Here is a 19873-nt window from a genome sequence, read left to right as displayed (position 1 = left end):
ACACAGAGTCCACCCCACACAGGAGTCCACCCACACAGAAAGTCCACCCCTTCATCAGAGGAGACGCAGTGACAGGAAGTGCCAGGAGTGAGACTCAGAGACAGGTGGGCTAAGGATACAGAGTCTTAAATGCTGACCAAAGGGTCTTAGGTTCATCCTGAAGACACTAGAATGTTCTGGAAGATCCTGCCAGGGCAATTATTCATGGAAAAATCAAACAAGATAAAAGATAGTTTTTAAAATGTATTTCGGGAATCATTTCAGGATTATCCAAAGATTTGAAGTCCCAGAAAAAAAGGGACCAAAGTCCAGAGGGTTAGGAAGCTGAGCAGCATCCTTTGAGGATGGGACCCGAAGGTGCTATTGCTCTGAGACACAGGATCACAGATAGTGACGAGGGATGAGCAGGGATAGAGTCCTGTCTCCAGGGTGAGGTTTAACAATAGTGGGAGCTGAAACTCTTCACTTACTCTCTGACTGGATACATTTGAGTTGACTGGTGCCACTCCCAGTCCACAGCTAGAGTTCACCGGCCTCCCTATTGGCCCATCCGCCAGTTCCTGCCGTGTCTTATTATGAATGTGTCTTTTTTTCTCTCAAGGTGAAAACTTTGAGTGTAACATGGGCTACTTTTCCCTCTTATACCCATTCCATAGCAGGTGCTTAATAGATACCAAATGACGGAATCCTACAATCTGAACCAGGAAGAAGACAGGGAGACGTGAAGGAGAACATTACATTTCTGGGATCCTGGCTGATCACTGGGTGGACTTACAAGTCCATTTGGAAGACAGCGCCTCTTGGGAAACTCGAGAAGACTTCTTCTGAAGTCAGTTCCCAGCAGCACCTTATAAGTGATAGAATTCATTGTAGGACGGCACCTAGCGATTTCTGCAGGTGATTTATTGTGAGCAGTGGTCTGGAGCCGGTGTAAAGGAGGCAGGGTGCTTAGTTCACCCAGGGGAGAACCCCAGAAAGAACCCTCGTCCCTGAGGTGGGAGCCATACAGGTTAAACTCAAGGAAGTGCTTTTGAGACATGGGAGGTCTCTGGAGCACGGGTTTACGTGACGCAGGTCTTGGGTGGGGAAAAGTAACAACTAGTATTTGTGATCAAAGTCACACTGCCTCCTACAATGCTTACTGCCCGCTGGGAAGCACTTTGGAGGAGCAATCGGAGTTATTTTTGATACCTGTGGAGGTGGAGATGAGGAAAAGGAGAAAAAAGGAATAAGGAGGAAGGGAAGGAAGGAAGAGGGGTGTAACCTCTGAGTCCCCCCAAATCAGGTGCTCTCTCTCTGGGGTCCTGTTGGAACGGGATGACACAGGCTTTAGAGCACTCTCCCACCGTCTGTTTTGCTCAAGGGGGGTTTTTCTCCCTTCATCCAAACTACACACCAAAGCTTTTCCAGAAGGAGGTGAGCCCCGTGGTCCTGCCCTGCTGGATTTGGGGGTCCAACCGCAGCTTCTTGTCCAGCCTGGTCCTGTTTCCCACCCTGGTTAGGCTCTTATCCCCTCCACCCCTGACCCTGCTTACCTTTGTCTGCTATCTAATTTGAAGGCCTTGAAGGCCTCCCACAACAAGAACGTCCCTGATACCTGCTGGTCCTTTCTCCCTTGGCCAATGGTTTCCTAGATGCAGAGCTGTGCCAGGCATTAGGACTGCCTGCCAGGCAGGGAGCTCATCAGAATCTCCTTGCTGAGCTGTGCACATCAGCTGTGATTCGGAGGTGGAGAGAGAGCGTGCTCACTTAAAGCACAACTAGCACGAGATTCTCCTGAAACATGAAAGAAAGTTTCTCACTCTGTGAAGGGCTTCTCCACGGGGTCCCTTGAGAGTCACAGCAGCAACTCCCACTTTGCATATAAGAGACAGTGGACGTTGTAAATGGTTTACTCTCTGCTCTCAGCCTGCTGTGTAGGGTGAGGTCCACCCACCTGTGTCTCTGTGAAGGTCACGGAAAGGTGTTCACAAATGCCTTAGGTGAGAACGGTGCATAGACAGGTGAAGATCTGATCTACAAAACAAAAATGACCTGGGCTTTATTTTCTCCTTTTTCTTTTTTTTTAAATTCTGAAACACGAAGTCTATTCTAATGGCATGTAGACTGTTTCCTTCAACAAGAATTAATGAGCATATTCTTTGAGTCAGGGACAACCTCAGAATGTGGGAATGCAGAAGTGATAAAGACAAGGTCTCTGTCATCGAGAGCAGTTTAATATAGGAGATAAGATATGTATCTAGGTCACCATGACCAAGAGCAACTACGGAGGCTGGGAGGGAGGTATAGGGAGCTCGGAGGGTGTGGAACTTTGACTTGGCTCGGGAACCAGTCAAGTCCCATGGGGGCCTTGAGTGCTGAGTCATGGTCAATGGGACAAATAAAATGGCCTTCTTTAGGCTCTGGGTGGTATTGAACTTGATCTTCCTTCTCGGATCCCAAACTGAACTCAGCAGGATTTGGACCCTACCCAACACCCCATCACCACCAGGGATGTCGTAAGACTTCCACCCCGGCCAATCCGAACGCTCCCGCCATCTGGCCGCTCACTCACATGAAAATCCCTTTGAACCACATCCCAGCTGTGTGTAGCTGAGGAATCCAGCCTGGGAATTGTGAAACATCCGGATACATCATCCTGCATTGCATGGCTGCCCTCCAATAATAGGGAGCCTGGAGGTTCAACGGGAGGATATATAGAATAGCCTCTTCTCTGCCCACCCACAAGGCTTCTGGGATGGCTTGTCCACTTGTCCTCCTCTAGGGCAAGGTGATTTCTGGGTGGAGAGACGCCTGGCTGCCCGTCACTCAGGGGCTGCTAAGGCATCTTGACCTCTCCTATTCTCTTCCCAGGGAGTTGATGAGCAGGTACAAGTTTGGGGAAGGAGAAGGGAAGTGTAAGTCCCTACAAAAGACTCTAAATGATCTAACCCGGGAGAAAACCAGAGAGGCCAGTGGACTAGAGAACCAGGGGACATGTACGCTCAGGGTCTCAGGGCAGGTCAAGCCTAGGTGAAGAAAGAGCGGACACTCTCCTGTACACCTGACCATGGTGCAGTGGTGGGCATGGGCCTGGGAAAGGCAGACGGTCAGCTCGACTAGGTGGCTGACTTTTTTTTTTTCTTTTTTAAAAGAAAGAATAAGTTATCAGCTTGGTTGTGGGTGAGGGAGTCCCCTAGGAATTTCCATTAGGATTTACTCCTCGGATGTTTAAGTTCACCCCACCCCGGCCCTCCTGGGGTGGACTTCCAGGGGTTGTTAGTGCTGCTCCTCCTCCTCCGTTGCGGGCAAGCTGACTGGTTCCCTGCCCTAACCCTGACTCTTTCTCTTCCAGATTCCACACGTAGCTGAGCAATGCCACAGGAGAAGCAGCAGTCTTCACAGCCTCCCAAGGCTCCTCAGGGTTCCCCTGCCCCATGCCCAAGCCCCTGCCTAGACCTCTCCTCTGCTCCTTGTGGGATTCCCTGTTCAGGAGTTTGTCCTTCCCAGTCCCAAAGGCCTGGAGCTCAGAGCTCAGCCCGCGTCAGGAGGGCTCGCCGCCAGCCTCGCTGCCTCAGCGGTGGCAGGACCTACCCCTGCAAAGAGGAGGAGTGCTGAGGAGATCCAGCGAAGGAACAGGTACAGCTGCTCCTCCTCAGCCTGGGGTTCTGACTCCACTCAGAAACCCAGCCTCCAGCTCTTACTTGGGTGCGGAACGCCCAGCCCCAGCCCTGGAGAGGGGTCTCTTCTGCTGCTCTCCCACCCACCCTTTAGCTCCGCGGCAGTAATGCTGTCTTCCTGGAGCACGGCTGGGACTTCTGTGGTCCTTGCTCGGAGGCACTGAGCCCCCTCAGTGGATGTGCTGCTTCTCCTTCCCCCCAGGAGACGGCTTTCAGAGATTCGGGCCCTTGTTCTCAGAGCCTCTCATGTCAACCTATGTCACTGCAGGGTTCTAGCACTGCAGCCCGCGATGCAGGAAGCACACCGAGCCCCACACCAAGCCCCTCCTGTGCACGAGCCACTGTGCTTACAGACTTCCTCCGGCTCCTGAGAAGCTTGCCATCCAGTAGAAGCAGCAATGGACACTCCAGACTGAAACAAGAGGATTAATAAATAAAATTTTAAACTTGTTAACTTGTTTTTGTCATTTCTCATTGTGCATCTAAAAGAACGTAAAACAGAAAAAAATATAAAAGGTCAAGGGCAGCAGCCAGAGATTCTCTGATAGGTGGGAAGTAGACTTTAAGGGGATGTGGTGTGAGGAGGAAGCACCTTCCAGGTGGAAGATCAGCCAAACCGACACATGGCAATAGAGTGAATCTCAGATTGGCTGGAGTGAGATGATGACAATTCCTCATGTAATTCAAACCAGCTTTTTCTGAATTTCAAGAATAAAAATCCATCTACCAAAGGATTGTACCTCTGGGGAAAGTCTGGACTCAGGCCCAGGATCTAGAGGCCTTGGTTAATGGAAACCTGACATATATTATAGGGGGTCTGCAGGGGGCTGCAGTTTAACTCTGTTGCATATCAATAGAAGTTTCAGGTAAGATTTTTCACTGATAGGAGCTGGGGTTGTGGCTCAGCAGTAGAGCGCTCACCTAGCATGTGCAAGGCCCTGGGTTCGATCCTCAGCACCACATAAAAATAAATAAAATAAAGGTGTTGTGTCCAACTACAACTAAAAAATAAATAAATATTTTAAAAAGATTTTTCACTGACAGACATTTTCTGGCAGTTCTTCAACTCAATAGATTTTATTGACCAGTCTCAGAAAACAATTTCAGTCTATCATTTCTAATAGAAAGCATGCCCATCTCTAGAGCTTAGCAAGTCTAATAATGCCGGACCTGATTTTACCTTTGTTACGTCATATATCTATATATAGATATGTGTCATAATTATTGTAATTATAATTTTATATGTGTAATTTTTCTCATTAAACAAATGACCCATACTTGTATGAAGATTTGTTAGTGCAGGGGACTGAGGGTGTAGCTCAGTGGTAGGGTATTTGCCTATTGTGTGCGGGGCCCTGGCGGTTCAATCCACAACACCACAAAAAAGAAAAAGAAAAGGATTTGTTAATGCAGATAAGCATAAGTAAAATGATCAAGACCAATCTAAAATCTTGTCATCTAAAAATAATCATGATTAATAATTTCTTAGCTATATTTGAAAACTCGCAGAAAGTAAATATTCTCACTGGTGATTCTTAATTTTCTTAGAATAAATTTTTAGAATTGGAATTCTAGAATTGTCAAAAAACATGAAATTTTTTTGAAATTCTCCAGGAAAATTGCATTTGGAGAGCAATTAAGACTGCTCCATTCCCTCCATTTGGGGAAGGAATGTCTTTTGTTCGAAAGCAAGAGTCAGTACTATGTTAAAGGACTATCCCGGCTTACAGAGGAAACAATCCACTCTGTGAGAAGAAACACTCCCGGGAGACTTGACCAGTATACACTCATTTTATGTACTGTATAAGCAATGTCTTATAAGTACAATATCCTGTTGTTTGAACTGCTCTACTTAGCTGACAGGTTTTTAAATAATGATTTCAGATGGTCAATAAGTTTAGTGAAAGGTTTCTGGAAAGAATCCCCAAAATATCAACATTTGCTTGATTAAGTTCACTGTATAAGAATATCTTCTTTTTCTACATTTTATTTCTGTTCTTCATTGAAGGCACATACTAAACAATAGTTTCTGAAAAGTTTGACAGAAACTATTTTCCTTTAACAAAAATACTACTTAATATTTGGCCTATTCAAATTTCTTTAGTCCTAGGATTCCCGATAGATAGATAGATAGATAGATAGATAGAAAGATGACTAATTGACAGATTGATTTTAAGTGTTCTCACCACAAAATAATGTTAGGTATTGAGTTAATGCATGGTAATTAGTTTGCTTTAGCTATTTCACAATGAACACATGTTTCAAAATCACATGTACCCGATAAATGTATACAATGTTTAATTGCAATACAATGTTTAATTGCAAATTTAATAAATAATATGCATACTTTTATGTCCTATATACAACATTTTAACAGTTTGTAGAAACAACAAAACTAGGTAAGTGGCCTCATTGCTTAATTTTCATAATAAAATATCTAACTTTTTAATATTTCCTAATTCAAAAAATATCATTTTGATAGAGAAACTTCATACATTTGATATTTAATTTGCTTTTTAGAAAATGTTAAATGTTGTATCGTTTGGACTAAATAAAGAATATGAAAGTTTAAGAAATAGTTGCTAGGGGTTTAGAGAGCTCTCCAAGGACTTTGAAAGGCCCTTGGGTGAAGTTGCCCAGTGTTGTTGGTGCTCTGTCCCCCCTTAAGTCTCAAACCCAGCCTTCCGGCAAGCAAGGTCTTGCACAGGAACTGAACCTGAGTCCCGGGATCTCTACTCCAGATCGCCCATTGCTCAGCCCACCGGTCTCCAGTCAGGACTGTGTGACCCTCTTTCACCTGGCCCAGGGTCAACTCTACTGAGGCTGGCCTCGCTCGCCCCTTCCCTGAGCACACCTTGCAAAGCACCATTCACTTTACAATGTCTGGCAGAGAATATTGTGCTGTTGATACTATGTACTTCATGACATAACACAAATCATCAGTCATTTGTTTTTGTTTATTCCTGTAAAGATGTCACAAATAAAATAAAAATCATCCTAATGTGAAAGAAACTATTTAGTTCCAATTACTTCTCTTAGGTTCTGGAAAGTCAAGAAATATTACCTTTTCTTGATGGGTAAAGACAGAGCTTTACTTATAGTTTTATTTAATGTTACAGGGTAACCAATTATACTATTAAAAATAAGGTCATGTTTAAATATATTAGTAGAAGTGAAGAAGGGAAAGTGAGCATGGGGCTCAGCCCTGGTTTTACTTTGAGGAAGTATTAGACATGGCCAGCAGGCAGGGAGGAAAGAAATATATTTGCAGATTGTTTAGAATGAGAGCTAAGATTTTCAAATTTCAACCTGTTGGAATACCTGGTTTTTTTTAATTTTTAATTTTTGTTCTTTTTGGTTTTACATGACAGTAGGTATAATTTGACTTATTTATATGAACTTGGAGTATATCTAATTCTAATTAGGATCCCAGTCTTTTTGTTGTACGTGATGTAGACATTCACTGTGGTATATTCGTATATGTACATAGGAAAGTTATGGCAGACTCATCCCATTTCATGTCAATGTACTAATTTTCTATAACAAACTAAATAAACAAAATCACATCTTGTTTTAATTTGTATCTGCAAGGGCCTTGGGCCAAACCTACCTTAGCAGAGTAAGTACTCAGTCAGAACTCTGTGACCTCACAAAAAGTTCCTGGGCCCTGTATGCCTTTAGATAGTTTCCTCGTCGAAAAATTAGGTAAATTAGCTTTTATCTAAATTTGATAAATTACCTAAAAATTGGGTTGATTAATCAATAATTTCTCCTTGGAAGAATGTGCAGGCAGTTATGTGATATCATAGGTGCTGTAGTCAATACATTTTAAACTCAATAAATGTTAGTTGTAACATACATTTGGGGTCTACACTATTTTTATTTTAAATATCCTTTTATTTTAGAATAGCCTTCTAGAAAAGTTGCAAATATAGTAAAGAATTCCTGTATACTTTCACCCACTTTCCCCTTTCAAGATCTTACATTAGGTAGGCGCAGTATGCACGCCTATAATCCCAGCAGCTCAGGAGGCTGAGACGGGAGGATCACAAGTTCAAAGCCAGCCTCAGCAATGGCAAGGTGCTTAGCAACTCAGTGAGACCCTGTCTCTAAATAAAATACAAAATAAGGCTGGGGATGTGGCTCAGTGGTTGAATGCGCCTGAGTTCTATCCCCGGTACCAAAAAAAAAAAAAAAAGATCTTACATTATCAGTATGTTTGTTACCATTAATGTTTTGTGTTCCTGGACCCCATTCAGAATACTATCTTACATCCAAAGATCTGTCTCCTCAGGCTCCTCTTGACTGACAGTTTCCCACACTTTCTTTATTTTGGAAGACCGTGACAGCTTTGAGGCCTATTGGTTGGACATTTTCTAGAATCTCCCTTAACAAGGGATCTCCTGATTTTCTCACAATGATGATGGGATTATTAACTTTGGTAGGAAAGACTGTAACAAAGCCACTTTGAAATTAAAAGCACTAAAATGGTTTTGCTCCCCAACTTTTTGGCAACTGCTTTTCTGCATTCTGAGGACGGAAACTGAGAAGCTACCCCTGGCCCTGGTGGTACCAAGGAAACTAAGGCAGTGAAGGTTCTAACCAGGACAGCCTAGGTAAGTCCACATGTGTACGTTCCCTGCCTTGTCTCCCATGCACCCCTCTCCTCTATGAAAGGTGTTCACACCCGACCTCCCCAGAGATGGGAATCTGAGACAGGAATGGTCTCCTCTGTCTTCCTCAAAGCCAGCTTTGAGTAAGCCTATTTTCCTTCACCTACCTCCGTCTCCTGGGTTTTAGTGGAGCACCAAGCGCTAGAACCTTCTTTCCAGGTAACAAGACCAAAGAGGGCAGATGCCATTGTCATCTCACCATATCAAGGTTGTATGCTCATAATGCGACACCACCGTGGATGTTGACTTGATCCACCAGCTGAGACAGCGCTTCTTCACTCTAAAGTCACCCCTTCTCTTTCCCTTTCCATACCCTCCCTTGGAAGAAAGTCACAATGTGCAGTCCAAGGAAGGTAGGAGAGTGTTCCATTCCTGGGAGGGCTTACTATCTGTAGGAACCAGTTAGAATTCTCTATGAGAGTCTTATCTGTCCTCTTCCCCCTTTTAATCCATTCAGTAATTTATTTATATCAGAATGGACTTGTGGACACTGGATACCTACATATATCATACTTGGAGTTATCATCTAACATTATATTATCATGTTGTGATTGATAGTGTTCTCAACTTAGGGAGGCGCTAAGCAACTGTGTGAGATCCTAAGTCAAAAAAATAAAAGGGTTGGGGTTGTGGCTCAGGGGTTAAGCATTCCTGGGTTCAATCCCCAGTTGTTGTTTTTTTTTTTTTTAAAGAAAAAGAAGAAGGGAAAGAGGAAGAAGGAGAAATGGTGCCATTTTTCGAGGCAAGGAATTATCCAACTGAAAGCATTTCTGTTAACAAAGCTCATCATGAGGCGTGTCGGAGACAGGGTGTGAGAACTTGATAGACATTTGCTAAGTGTCTCCAAGGCTGAATGACCTGTTGCCTGTGCCTCCCACCTCTTTCAACTCTCCATCCAGATCCCCCCAGGAGCTCTGAGGAATGCGGTAGGAGCCTGAGGTCCCTCTGTCACCAGCCAAGGACTGACTCGGTTTCTATGGTTCTACCAGAACTCTCTAGAGCCATGGTTCTCAAATTAGGTAGAACCACACAGGAGATACGTAAGCAATGCCAATGTTTTAGACTCACTCCTTGAAGTTTATGATTCAGTAGGTTTTAGTTAGGGGCCAGGAATCTGCATTTTTAAAGTACTTCCCATGCGGCTCATGTTCCACCAGTTTGGAATCCCTGTTCCATAACAGAACAAGAAGGAAGACTGGAAGGACAATTTCCTGGCTTCCTGCAGCTCCTTGCTGGCTTGGCCAATTGCTCTGGAATGTGTGGTATGCACTTGTGTTTCAACTCTCCAACCTTCAATATTTCACGTGCAGCATACCCAACTCACAGTGCTAAGAGAAGAAACCCAGCATGGGAAATGTGTGATCACCTTCTCTAAAAGTTTGAATGGCTTAAAACTACAGGCTCAGAAGGACAGAACACAGAGTTCTGCTGTCACAGATGAGGATACCATCCCTACAAGTTGGAACAACATGTCTAAGCCTTCTTAATAGCTCCCCCATTCCCTAAGAGGGTACAGGGTCAAGATGACACTACTTTCCCAACTAGAAACAGGTTTTGAGGTGAGGGGTCCGGGAGAAGGGATTCACCTTCTTTGTCTTTCTTTTAAAGATGTTAATTGGAGGATGACAGATACAGTAGAGTGGGTTCATCTCCTTTTGGCATAGAAGAGAGAACAGTGGGGAGGAAAGTCCTTAGTTGTGATGAGCCAGAGACATTAGTCTCTAAGAATAGGGGAGTGGTGCAGCCGGAATCTGTTCAGCTCACCTCCATGGGAGAAATCCTTATTTTATTTTATTGGTATTGGGGATTGAACCCCGTACCCAGTACTCTTCCACTCAACTACTTCCCCAGTTCTTTTATTTATTTATTTATTTTATTTTGGGACAGGGTCACACTAAGTTACTAAGGCTGGCCTCGAACTTGCCATCCTTTGCCTCCGTCTCCCGGGTCACTAGGATCATAGGTGTGTGCAACCACAACAGCGCAGGAACCCATCTTTAAACGTCAGCAGGAAGGGATGAGGTTACACAGGAGTAGGAAAGGTCCATCAGTGCAGAGTGTAGAATCTCCTTCCTTGGAAGATTCAGATATCTTCTTGAGTCTTTGCCTGGAGGAAAAAGATAAGCAAGAAGGTGCCTTCTCCTCCCCTCCTATTTGGGGACTACGAGGCATCATTTGATGGTCACATGAGTAAACATATTCTTTTAAGAGGATGTTTTAGCTGTTGCTCTTGGTCAGCCCTCAGAGATCGAGATAAATCAGCAATGCTCATTTTACAAGTGAAGAGGTTGGGGCCCAGAGGGGGCAACTGACCCGCAGCTGGTCAGTGTCAGGGGTAGGTCTGTGCTCCAGGGATGACCTGCCCCTTCTTCCCAGGGAAGTTCTCTGCAGCTGGGGACAGAGACAGAGACACGAGTCCCACAGAGATAGGACTCGGCAGCTGGAGCACACCTAAGGCTCTAAAAGACAACAGCATTTATGTGTATAACTACGACACCCACTGGGTGCTGGACACCACTAGGTTTTTTTCTCACACTATTTCTTTTAACCACCCACATTATACATGATGAGCCTGACTCTGACCAGGCTGTGTAGACAGGCTGGAGTGACTGGCTTTTCAAACCATTTCCTAAAAATGCTGAGAATGTGCTATGCTGAATAAGCCTTGTCCCTTTAAACAAGTCCTGATTTCTGTTCACTATTTCCTGAACCCGAGAGAAGCACAAGCAGCGTTGGTCCCCCAGTGAGTCTGGGGCAGATCCCATTGCCTTTGGGAGGACCACGAGTCTATTCCAGCACCAGATTTAGACCCACAGGTGCTTCCTGTTCCTCCGGCCTGTAGGAGGACGGTTCAGGGGCCAACTGCTCAGGCAAAGGGATCCAGGTGTGCCAGTCTTTAATCACTTAGGGATTAGCTTGATAAGAATCTCATGCATGCCCATGCTGGCCCAGTGGAACCTCACCCTTCTATTAAGGGGCACACCCAAGCCAGGGAGGAATCCATACATTCTTGAATCCTTCTCAGGCAGGCAGGATGGTGAGGAAGTGCAAGAGCAGGTGAGACAGGAGTCCAGGAATGCACAGCCAGGTCCAGAGCGTCCTGGCCAGTTAGGGCCCTTCAATCCCCATCCAGCACATCTCTTCCCTAGAAGTTCACCAATAAAGAGCTTTCCCAAGCCCAGCTCTGATGCTCCAATCAAACCTCAGTCTGACCATCCACTAAAGACTTCAACTTGTTAAGTATCCAAATTAAGGCGATGAAGGCCACCTGACCTAGTAATTCTAAAATGAAAATCTGATCATCCCTTTCCCTCGCTTAAATGGTCGGGGATGGCCCATTGTGTCTGGTCAATTCGTTGTAAGGCAGCATGATCCCATTCTGAAATTAAATCATCTGTGTTCCTTCAATGCATAAAACAAGTAGAGCTATAATTACTCTGATTGCAGCAGAGAGGAAGCCAACCCAGACTCTCGTCTTCTGGGGCTCCCCCTTCTAGGTTGTCTGAATAGTCAAACATTAAAAATTGTGGTATGTTAAAATAGAACGTAAGTTTGTGGGACTCTCCTATGAGATGATATGAGGAAAGCAGAAAAGTATAGACGTTCATTGGATCAGACCAAGGGGAATGAGGGAAGGCAATGGGGATGGGAATAGGAAAGACAGGAGAATGAACTGGGCATAACTTCCTATGCTCAAATAGCAACACATGTCAGTGTAATGCCACATCATGTTCAACCACAAGAATGGGATCAAAATAGTAATGGGTTGCACCCCATGTATGTAAAATATGTCAAAATACACCCTCCTGTCATGTACATCTAAAAACAACCAATAAAAAGATGACATGAGAAAAAGAAGGAAATTAAAATTTATTTTCCATCTACTATCTGACAAAAACTATTTGCATTATGTAATACAAAAGGTCTATATGTTCTTATTGTTCATCTCATTTTACAGATTAATAAAAAGCAAAGCTCAAAACACATTAAATAACACGCCCATGATTCAAATACCAGTGCACTGACTCTGAGATCCTTATTCTTTCAGCTTTTACACCACATAAAGACTAAAGACGGGAAGGCTAATCGATAGTCCATGGTGCAGGCAAGGAGGGGGAATCCTACTGATTGATCCGGGGCAGTGAATCCTGTTGTCTGTAGGTGTGGCTGTCAGAAGGGCTGAAGTTGAGCCTCCTTTGGCAGCAGGTTCAAAGGAATATAATTTGGAAGCCATGAAACTATAGGCTAAAATCACCCAACCCAGCAAGGATAGCTCTTTATGTTTGGGTTCCCTCCTTCCTTTCTGTCAACCAGTGTCCCATCTCTTATTCTTATGCACCCAGTATTATGGGCACTCTCTGCTTCCAGAACAGACTACGCTCATTCCCGTCTCTGCCCAGAATGCCCTTCCCCGTCACTGCCTGGCCAGCTCCCGGAGACTCTCCCTCCACAGACACACCACCAGAGAGCAGGCACCGCTGTCCTCGGGCACCCGCCCCCTCCAGGCTGCTTCCCGTTCCTTGGTTCTCTGCATTGGCTCCACGTCTTCACGTCACATAAAATCTGGAAGCACATGGGTCTGGAATCAGGGCCCAGGCACTGGAATCATGGATATTCTGATGTGTCTGAGTCTGAGACACTTTTCATCTGTTAATGTGATTAACCATAAGAGGCTCGGAGGGCCAGTGTGCAATACTGCATGATGATGCAAACATATTTGATGGATGAGGGGTTGAGGATAAGTGTTAATGCTCTTCTTCCTTCCCTCAATGCCGGGTTTCTGATCTCATGACTAAAAGGCTCAGGGGTCACTCCAGTTGAACTGGGCTGACTGGGCTGCACGAAATAACCACGCAAGAGCCACAAATACCTTTTTCTTTGGGGTTGCTGTGACGGCTCCTCTGACCTTAAGGGTCCACAGGAACGGAGAGCAAGAGCACACGCTGACCCCTTTTATTGAGGAGAAGCTATTCAAATGAGGCAAGGGGTCAGGTTTCAGGGGGCTGAGTCTATCTTCATGATGTCCACTGTCAGCAGGTTGACTGACACCTGGGTAGGCCACACCCAAGGGCACAGTAAGAGAAGGGGACACACACAAGGCACTTCCATGGAAGATTCTATCCTAAACAGGGCAAGGGGTATATTACAAAGGAACAGGTGAGCGTAGCTTCACCCATGGGGCTGTAGCAAGACACACCCATGCACGAGACACCAACCCTCGAACCCAAGAAGGGTGTCACATTTCTGCTACTGAGCGCCTCAGCACCCAGCCAGGGAGTGTAACTCAGTCACATGTAAGGTTGGCCTCCCACACCTCAATTCATACCATTCCCTCAGATCAAAGAAATATAATACTCTTTGAATTCACAAAACCCTGCATCCAGTAGGCACTCAATAAACAAATTAATATCCTTAAAGTGATGTTTCCAAAGTCACTACAAGAAAGCTTTTGTCGGGATAAGTGATTTTTTTCATTATTTCAGTAATTCCTTGATTGTAATGTGTCCACATAATACAATGATGTTTTTCCGCCGTTTGAGATTACTCGTCGTGTTTCAGTATGCTCAGGGCAGGAAAGGGGACAGAATTTCACCATATTTACAGATTTGGGTTCCAATAGCTCACACTGCCAGTCACAAGAGGCACAATCAGGCAAGACTCACATAGGTTCATAGCAATCGGTTTGGACACAACAAAGCCAGATGTGAAGTACGTGACTTCCATTAACAAATGGGATGAACTGCATAGACTACAGTATAGGAAGTTCCCCCCTCACGGTGTGACTGACCTTCAGACCTTTCATGCCCTCACCTACTCACACACCAGCCACCATCTCTCCCCTCTCCATCAAGTCACCCCACCTCCAAGTGAAGTATTTTTAGAAAGAAGATCAAACTGGGATGAGTGTTAGCCCCCCTAGATGTCTGACGCCCATAAATGAAAGTAGACTGACTTGCAGACAGGCTTGAAATCTGGTCCAGCCTCCTCTGCAGCCCAGAGAGCCGAGCACAGCCAAGACCAGAGTCAAGCTCTCTGCAAAGCTGCATTGTAATGCTTTGGCTTCTGGTCGGCATGAATGACCGCGCCCCGGGGAGCAGCCTCCCACACCTGCCCTCAGTACCTGTGTGGGCCTGGCCTTCCAAGGAGCTCCCTCTCAGAGTGAAAGGAGCAAAGGCTTCAGCGTCCACCACCAGTTTTGGGGTCCTTCTACTACGCCAAGTATGGTGACCTGTGCTGAAGTTGGGGACGAAGAGCGACCCAGTGAACACCCAAGTGTCATCCAATCCAGAATGACAACTATTGAAAAGTAAACACGAGCATCGGGTTACAGGAATACAGGACACCACAGAAGCATTTTGTAGAAGAAATAAAACAATCGAGGTTGAAGATACAAGGATCCAGAGAAAAGGATCCTCCCCTCATAACCCAGGAAGTCTTAAAGGATGGTTAAGGCCCAAAGTGGGCTTCAAGCCAAAGCACCTCACATTTCACACTATTGCTCCGTGCAGTAGAGCCATATCCTCTGTCTAGGGGCAACGGACAGATAAGGCTTAGAAGGAAGTAGTATTGGGGGCCCAGCCAAGGTGGAGGATCATAATTCAGTGATGATTTCAACCTGCCAAGTCTTTTTAATTTTTTAAAATTTTCATAGCAGTTGGGTACAGTAGGGAGGATTTCACAAGGGTTGGGGTTTTGTCAGTCGGGCGCGTTGAAGTCAAAGGAGCAAGGAAGGTTGTGATATTGGCCACAGATTGACTGAAATGATGAGCCAAGGAAGTCCAATTGGGTGGGGAGTGGTGCCGCAGTCTGGCTGGGGCACATATCACAAGCCACTGAAGCAGGAACAAACTTTATTTCTGAACTCCACCAGCACACTTCACACACGCTCCCCGGGAACTCTCCCTAACGCCACGCGGCTCCTCCAGGAGCCAACAACCGGAAATCCCTCCTCCGGCACTTCCCCAACCAATGGGAACTCTCCGGGAATCCCCGCAAGAGCTCAAGTGGAACTCAACGGGGAACTCCGCCAGAACTCAAAAGTCATCATCTCAATGGCTCACTAGCATCACCTCTCAACCACTACTTCTGGCAAAAATGCCATGCGTCATCCCGGCTCGGCTGTGGCCCTCAACAGAGTGGCACAAAAGAAGGGGGCTGGTGGGCAGGGAGAGAGTAGATTCCCGGGAATGTAAGCAAGCAGGTTTGAAAAGAAGGGGCTGTGAACAGGAAAAGGTTCCTGGACTTGTGGTCTTAGGGTAAGGATTTACGGCTGCTGGTGCAGATGCTCATGTGTCAAGAGGAAGCAGTGGCGTTAGACCCTTTCCTCTCTGTGATGCCATCCTTGGTCAACACGTCAGGCACTTTGGGGTCTGAATCAGACACATGAGCCCCCAGTAGTGGCCTATGAGTGCTCAGATCATTGGTTCCCAATTTGTTGCTAAAACCGACAGAAACCCCGTCTGTGCCCTGGGCTGATGCAGCCTCTGTGGCCTGCTGGTCGGTCATACTTTGGATTCCTCCAGAAATCTAGATTTCAATCTCCAACCTCTGCCCCTGTAAACAGCCTTGTGAATCATGGTCTTTATATCTTTATGGGAAGATCTCTAGGGTTTGTGGAGGGAAGGGATGCTTTGGGAACAGACTCGTGAGGATCTGGTGGTGACCCAGAGTGATAAAGTGGTAGAATGACTGAGCTGGAGGAATGTGGGAAGTTGTGGTCACAAACACATGGTTAGCAAGCAGCTTTCATACCCTCCGTGGCTCCTTCCTTGAGCTGGGTGGAGAGCCCACGTATAAATAGGGTCTCCTCAGTTCCAGCACCTGCCCACGGTTAGGAAGACAAGGTAAGTGTGCTTCCTGATGCTATGGCAGTTTGGGGACAGCTGGGGCTGGCATGTTTCTGCTCAATGGGACAAGGCATCCCAGGACGGAGACAGTGAGAACTAACCGGTAATTTCAGGAAGACCAGGTGCATGGATATCTTCCAGGTGGTCTGAAAATTGCCATCCCAGAAGGGGTGAATGAAAACCAGAAACTGGAGTGGTAGAGTCATGGTGATGGGTACAAGCTATTGTTTTAGACAAGACTCAACTGCATAAAGCGGAGGCGTAGGAATAAGCAGATCCCATGATGCAAGAAAGAGAAAGAAAAAAAAGGAGATGATGGAGAGGGCTGGCATAACAGTGAGCCTGAGATAAAAATGCAGTGAATGCATAAATTAGAGAATATGATAAAAGCTCCCGTAAGACACTGGGAGTTACCCGGGGCCCTAAGCTGCTGCTTTGACAGTCAGGAGTCTGAGGAGAAACAGGCCAGATGGGAGAAGCGGGGAGCAAATTCTGGTTTACCCTCTGCTGGATTTCTCCTGGGCCAGGACAGCAGGATACAGCTACCAGAGGCAGATTTAACTGCAGAAGTTCAGTTTCTGCAGAAAAATATATTGATACAAATAACATTGATATTCACTGGAATTTTTAAAAACCTGTATTTTTAGGGTAACTGGACTTTCTCCAAGATGTCCTACCAGCAAAACCAGCAGAAGTACCAACTCTCTGCCAAGAGCCTCCCTAAATGTCCACCCAAGTGCCCGCCTCAGGCCCCTCAGGCTCCGGCCTCAGGCCCAGCTCCCTGCCCCTCTCCAGCCCCAGCCTCCTCCAGCTGTCCTCCCACCTGCTGCGTTTCTGGGTTTGGGGGCCACGGCTGCTGTCTCGGGTCTCACCGGTTTCCACGGCTTCCAGGAGTCTACCTGCCCGGGCCCCAGAACTCTGACTGCTGTGCGAATGAGTCCTCTGGATGTTCCAGCGGCTGCCACGGCTCTGGGGGCTGCAGTTGACCTGCGACCTTTGAGGAGCTGAGAAACCACAGCCAAGGACCAGCCTGAAAGACGGATGCCTTGGCTCACTCTTGTGCTGCTTCCTCCCTCTCCTCCTGAACTGGCTGTGCAGGCGATCTGCTCTTCCTCTTGCTGAGAACCTCGACCCTCCTGGCTGTGGTACTCCATCAAGGAGACCTGAAAGCAAGGGGAAACTCTGCTCCCCAAGCCTTCTCAGTGCAGAAATAAAGCTCTGCTCCCCTGGGCCCTGACTTCTGGGTATTTGTTGATTCCTTCATGGAGCCCACATTAACCTGGATCCTTTTTTTTTAATGTACTTTTTTATTCTGATTTGTCATATATGACAGCAGGATGCATTACAACTCATATTACACATACAGAGCACGGTTTTTCATCTCTGGTTGTACACAATGTAGAGTCCCACCATTCGTGTCTTCATACATGTATTAGGGTCATGATGCCCATCTCATTCCACCATCTTTCTTACCCCCTTCCCCCTCCCTTCCCCTCCCACCCCTCGGCCCTGTCTAGAGTTCCTCTGATCCTCCCATGCTCCCCCTCCCGACCCCACTATGAATCAGCCTCTTTATTTCAGAGAAAACGTTCAGCATTTGTTAATCTGGATTCTTTAAGCAGACCCCCATAGTGAGCCATTCAGATGGGAAATTCCTGTACAGACAGACCCAGGGTCTGAGTTTTTGGAGAGGGCTTTGAGAAGGAAAGATCCAGAGGGGAGCCATAGGGGGGTGCTTTCAATATACAGGTGACCCAATGGTCCTGCTGCTGCTGCACTTGCCACTGACACTGAGCCACTGTCCTGCTCATCAGGATACATTCTGCTTCCCAGACCCTTCTATTTGGGAGAATCTGCTCAAGGTGAAAAAAAAAATGACACAGGGGTACCTATAGTCAGATGCTCGTTTTAAAACCATGAAAAACACTCTCCTCCAGCCAATAGCCACATAACCGAGTCTCCCACTATTTCTTCGCGCCAGAGCCAGAATCAGGGAGAATCCACACAGTGGGCATTTAGCCCAGCTCCTGAGAGGCCTCAGTGCTAATATCCACCCTCTGTGGTTTCTTCTCTTCTGTTCAACAGGCTAAATGTCATGGCCTTGGGGCAACTTCTCAAGGCACCATCATTCCCAGCCCAACGTGGGCTGCAGTAAATATGCTTCTGCTCGCCCTCTGTGACTATGGTTCTTAAGCTCAGTATTGAGACACTCTGCTGCCCAGAAGTTTAGCAAGTGAGTAGTGGATGGACCTATGGACAGTACTCCAAAAATTACACATAACCCACAGCTCAGACTAACCAAAACACAGCTCCTGCCCACGTCCCACGTGGGTGGTGGGAAAAGGGTTTGGTGAAACAGACTGGCTGAAAAATAAAAGCTAAGAGAAATAAAATGGCAGAAAAACCACAGAACACAGAAAGTAGTTTCAACAGTGGGGCAGGACAGGCAAGCGGATCAGACAGATGGAGCATCTGGACCAAACGGGGCCTGCATCTGCCTTATTTATATTGGAAAACACCAAAGAGATTCTATAGAATGTTCTTCTCCAAAAAAGGTTAAAAGTGGGCTGTTCAGTTCCTAGTGGGTTATGCCCACCTCCAGAGCTACTATTGAGAAACCAGCCTCTACCTCAGAGCAAAGCCTGTCCAAGGAAGGGGGCGTGACCCTTGTCCTTGGAAAGACCCACAGAGCACTCCTAGGCCCATACCCACCCTGCTGAGTTGTTTATCTACAAATAGCGGGAGACATCTGCAGAGCCAGGTGTCCCTGATCTGTCAGGCTAGGTGGGGGCCCATAGCAACCCCCTAGCAGCCACCAATCAGCATGAGACAGGGGAAAATACTTGGGATGCCAGCGACCCCCTAGTAGTTTATATTGAGAAACCATGTAGTTCAGCACGTACCCACCTCGTGGTTTAAACCAACCAGTTCAAACGAATACCCCTCTTGTACTGACCAATCACCCCTACCCAACTTGTTCCCACCAGTGAATGTGCTAATCATGTTTTAGAGTTGTTATTTGATTTTCCCGCGGTGTGTGATGATTTGCTAAGAGATGCTATGATGTATGTGGGTCCCTGCCTTCCCCAGAGAGTGTATAAAACTGCTGCAAACCCTGGGCTCGGGGCCTCTCAGCGTCACCAGTTGCTGTGTGTGCGGAGGACCGAGCTAGCTCGCAATAAACACCTCTTTGCTGCTTACATCCATCTTGGTCTCTGGTGGTCTTTTGGGGGTCCCGAATTCGAGCATAACACTATGAGGAGCCTTCCTAGTGGAGCAGAGGGAAAGTCCAGTGCTTTGGGCGATCTATTGCTGTGGGAGAGTGTCATGCTCGAATTCAGTGTCCCCTTCTTTTTAAGCAGACAGAGGTGGAGTGATCCCTACAGTGCAGGGAAGGAAGAGGGAGTTCCCCAAAGCAAAAGGGGCTTCGGCAGCTGCTGGGAGTCCCTCGTCCCTCCTTTTACTTACAGGATCAGCTCCTCTGGTTAGGTCCGCCGACCCCAGGCACCAGGCATAGCTCCTGACTTTCCACTAGTCCGTAGTCGGCTCTCAAAAAGTTAACCCTCCACTTGCAGTTGTTTGGAGAGCTGGGCTTCCCCAAGAAAGCAGAGCGTGTGTGTGTGTGTGTGTGTGTGTGTGTGGTGGGGGGCTCCTCTAGAGTCCCCTCTGGGGTGCCAAAATTTGTGACTGGGAA

At 46.5% G+C, this 19873-nt stretch overlaps 2 protein-coding genes across 2 annotated transcripts; both read left to right on the top strand.

The window, feature by feature from the left end:
• The first annotated feature begins 2727 nt into the window (after nt 1–2727).
• Nucleotides 2728–3651, top strand: Lce6a (late cornified envelope 6A). Its single transcript, XM_046421470.2, is given in 2 exon segments — nt 2728–2868; nt 3335–3651. A coding segment is annotated over 1 exon segment (297 nt). The 5' UTR covers nt 2728–2868; nt 3335–3354.
• A 13084-nt stretch (nt 3652–16735) lies between these two features.
• Lce7a (late cornified envelope 7A) lies at nt 16736–17407 on the top strand. The gene has a single exon (XM_046421855.2). It carries the CDS (start codon nt 16848–16850, stop codon nt 17163–17165), a length of 318 nt encoding a protein of 105 aa, XP_046277811.1. The 5' UTR covers nt 16736–16847; the 3' UTR covers nt 17166–17407.
• Nucleotides 17408–19873: the final 2466 nt, after the last annotated feature.

The sequence above is a fragment of the Marmota monax genome, unplaced genomic scaffold (assembly GCF_021218885.2).
Source record: "Marmota monax isolate L192 unplaced genomic scaffold, Marmota_monax_Labrador192_F-V1.1 WCK01_AAM20220418_F8-fsc00108, whole genome shotgun sequence".
Lineage (NCBI taxonomy): Eukaryota > Metazoa > Chordata > Mammalia > Rodentia > Sciuridae > Marmota > Marmota monax.
The sequence above is the reverse complement of the archived record's forward strand: the minus strand, read 5'-3'. Positions and strand labels throughout refer to the sequence as shown.

Coding starts and splice junctions, on each gene's coding strand:
- Lce7a (XM_046421855.2), top strand. CDS start 16,848: ATGTCCTACCAGCAAAACCAGCAGAAGTACCAACTCTCTGCCAAGAGC.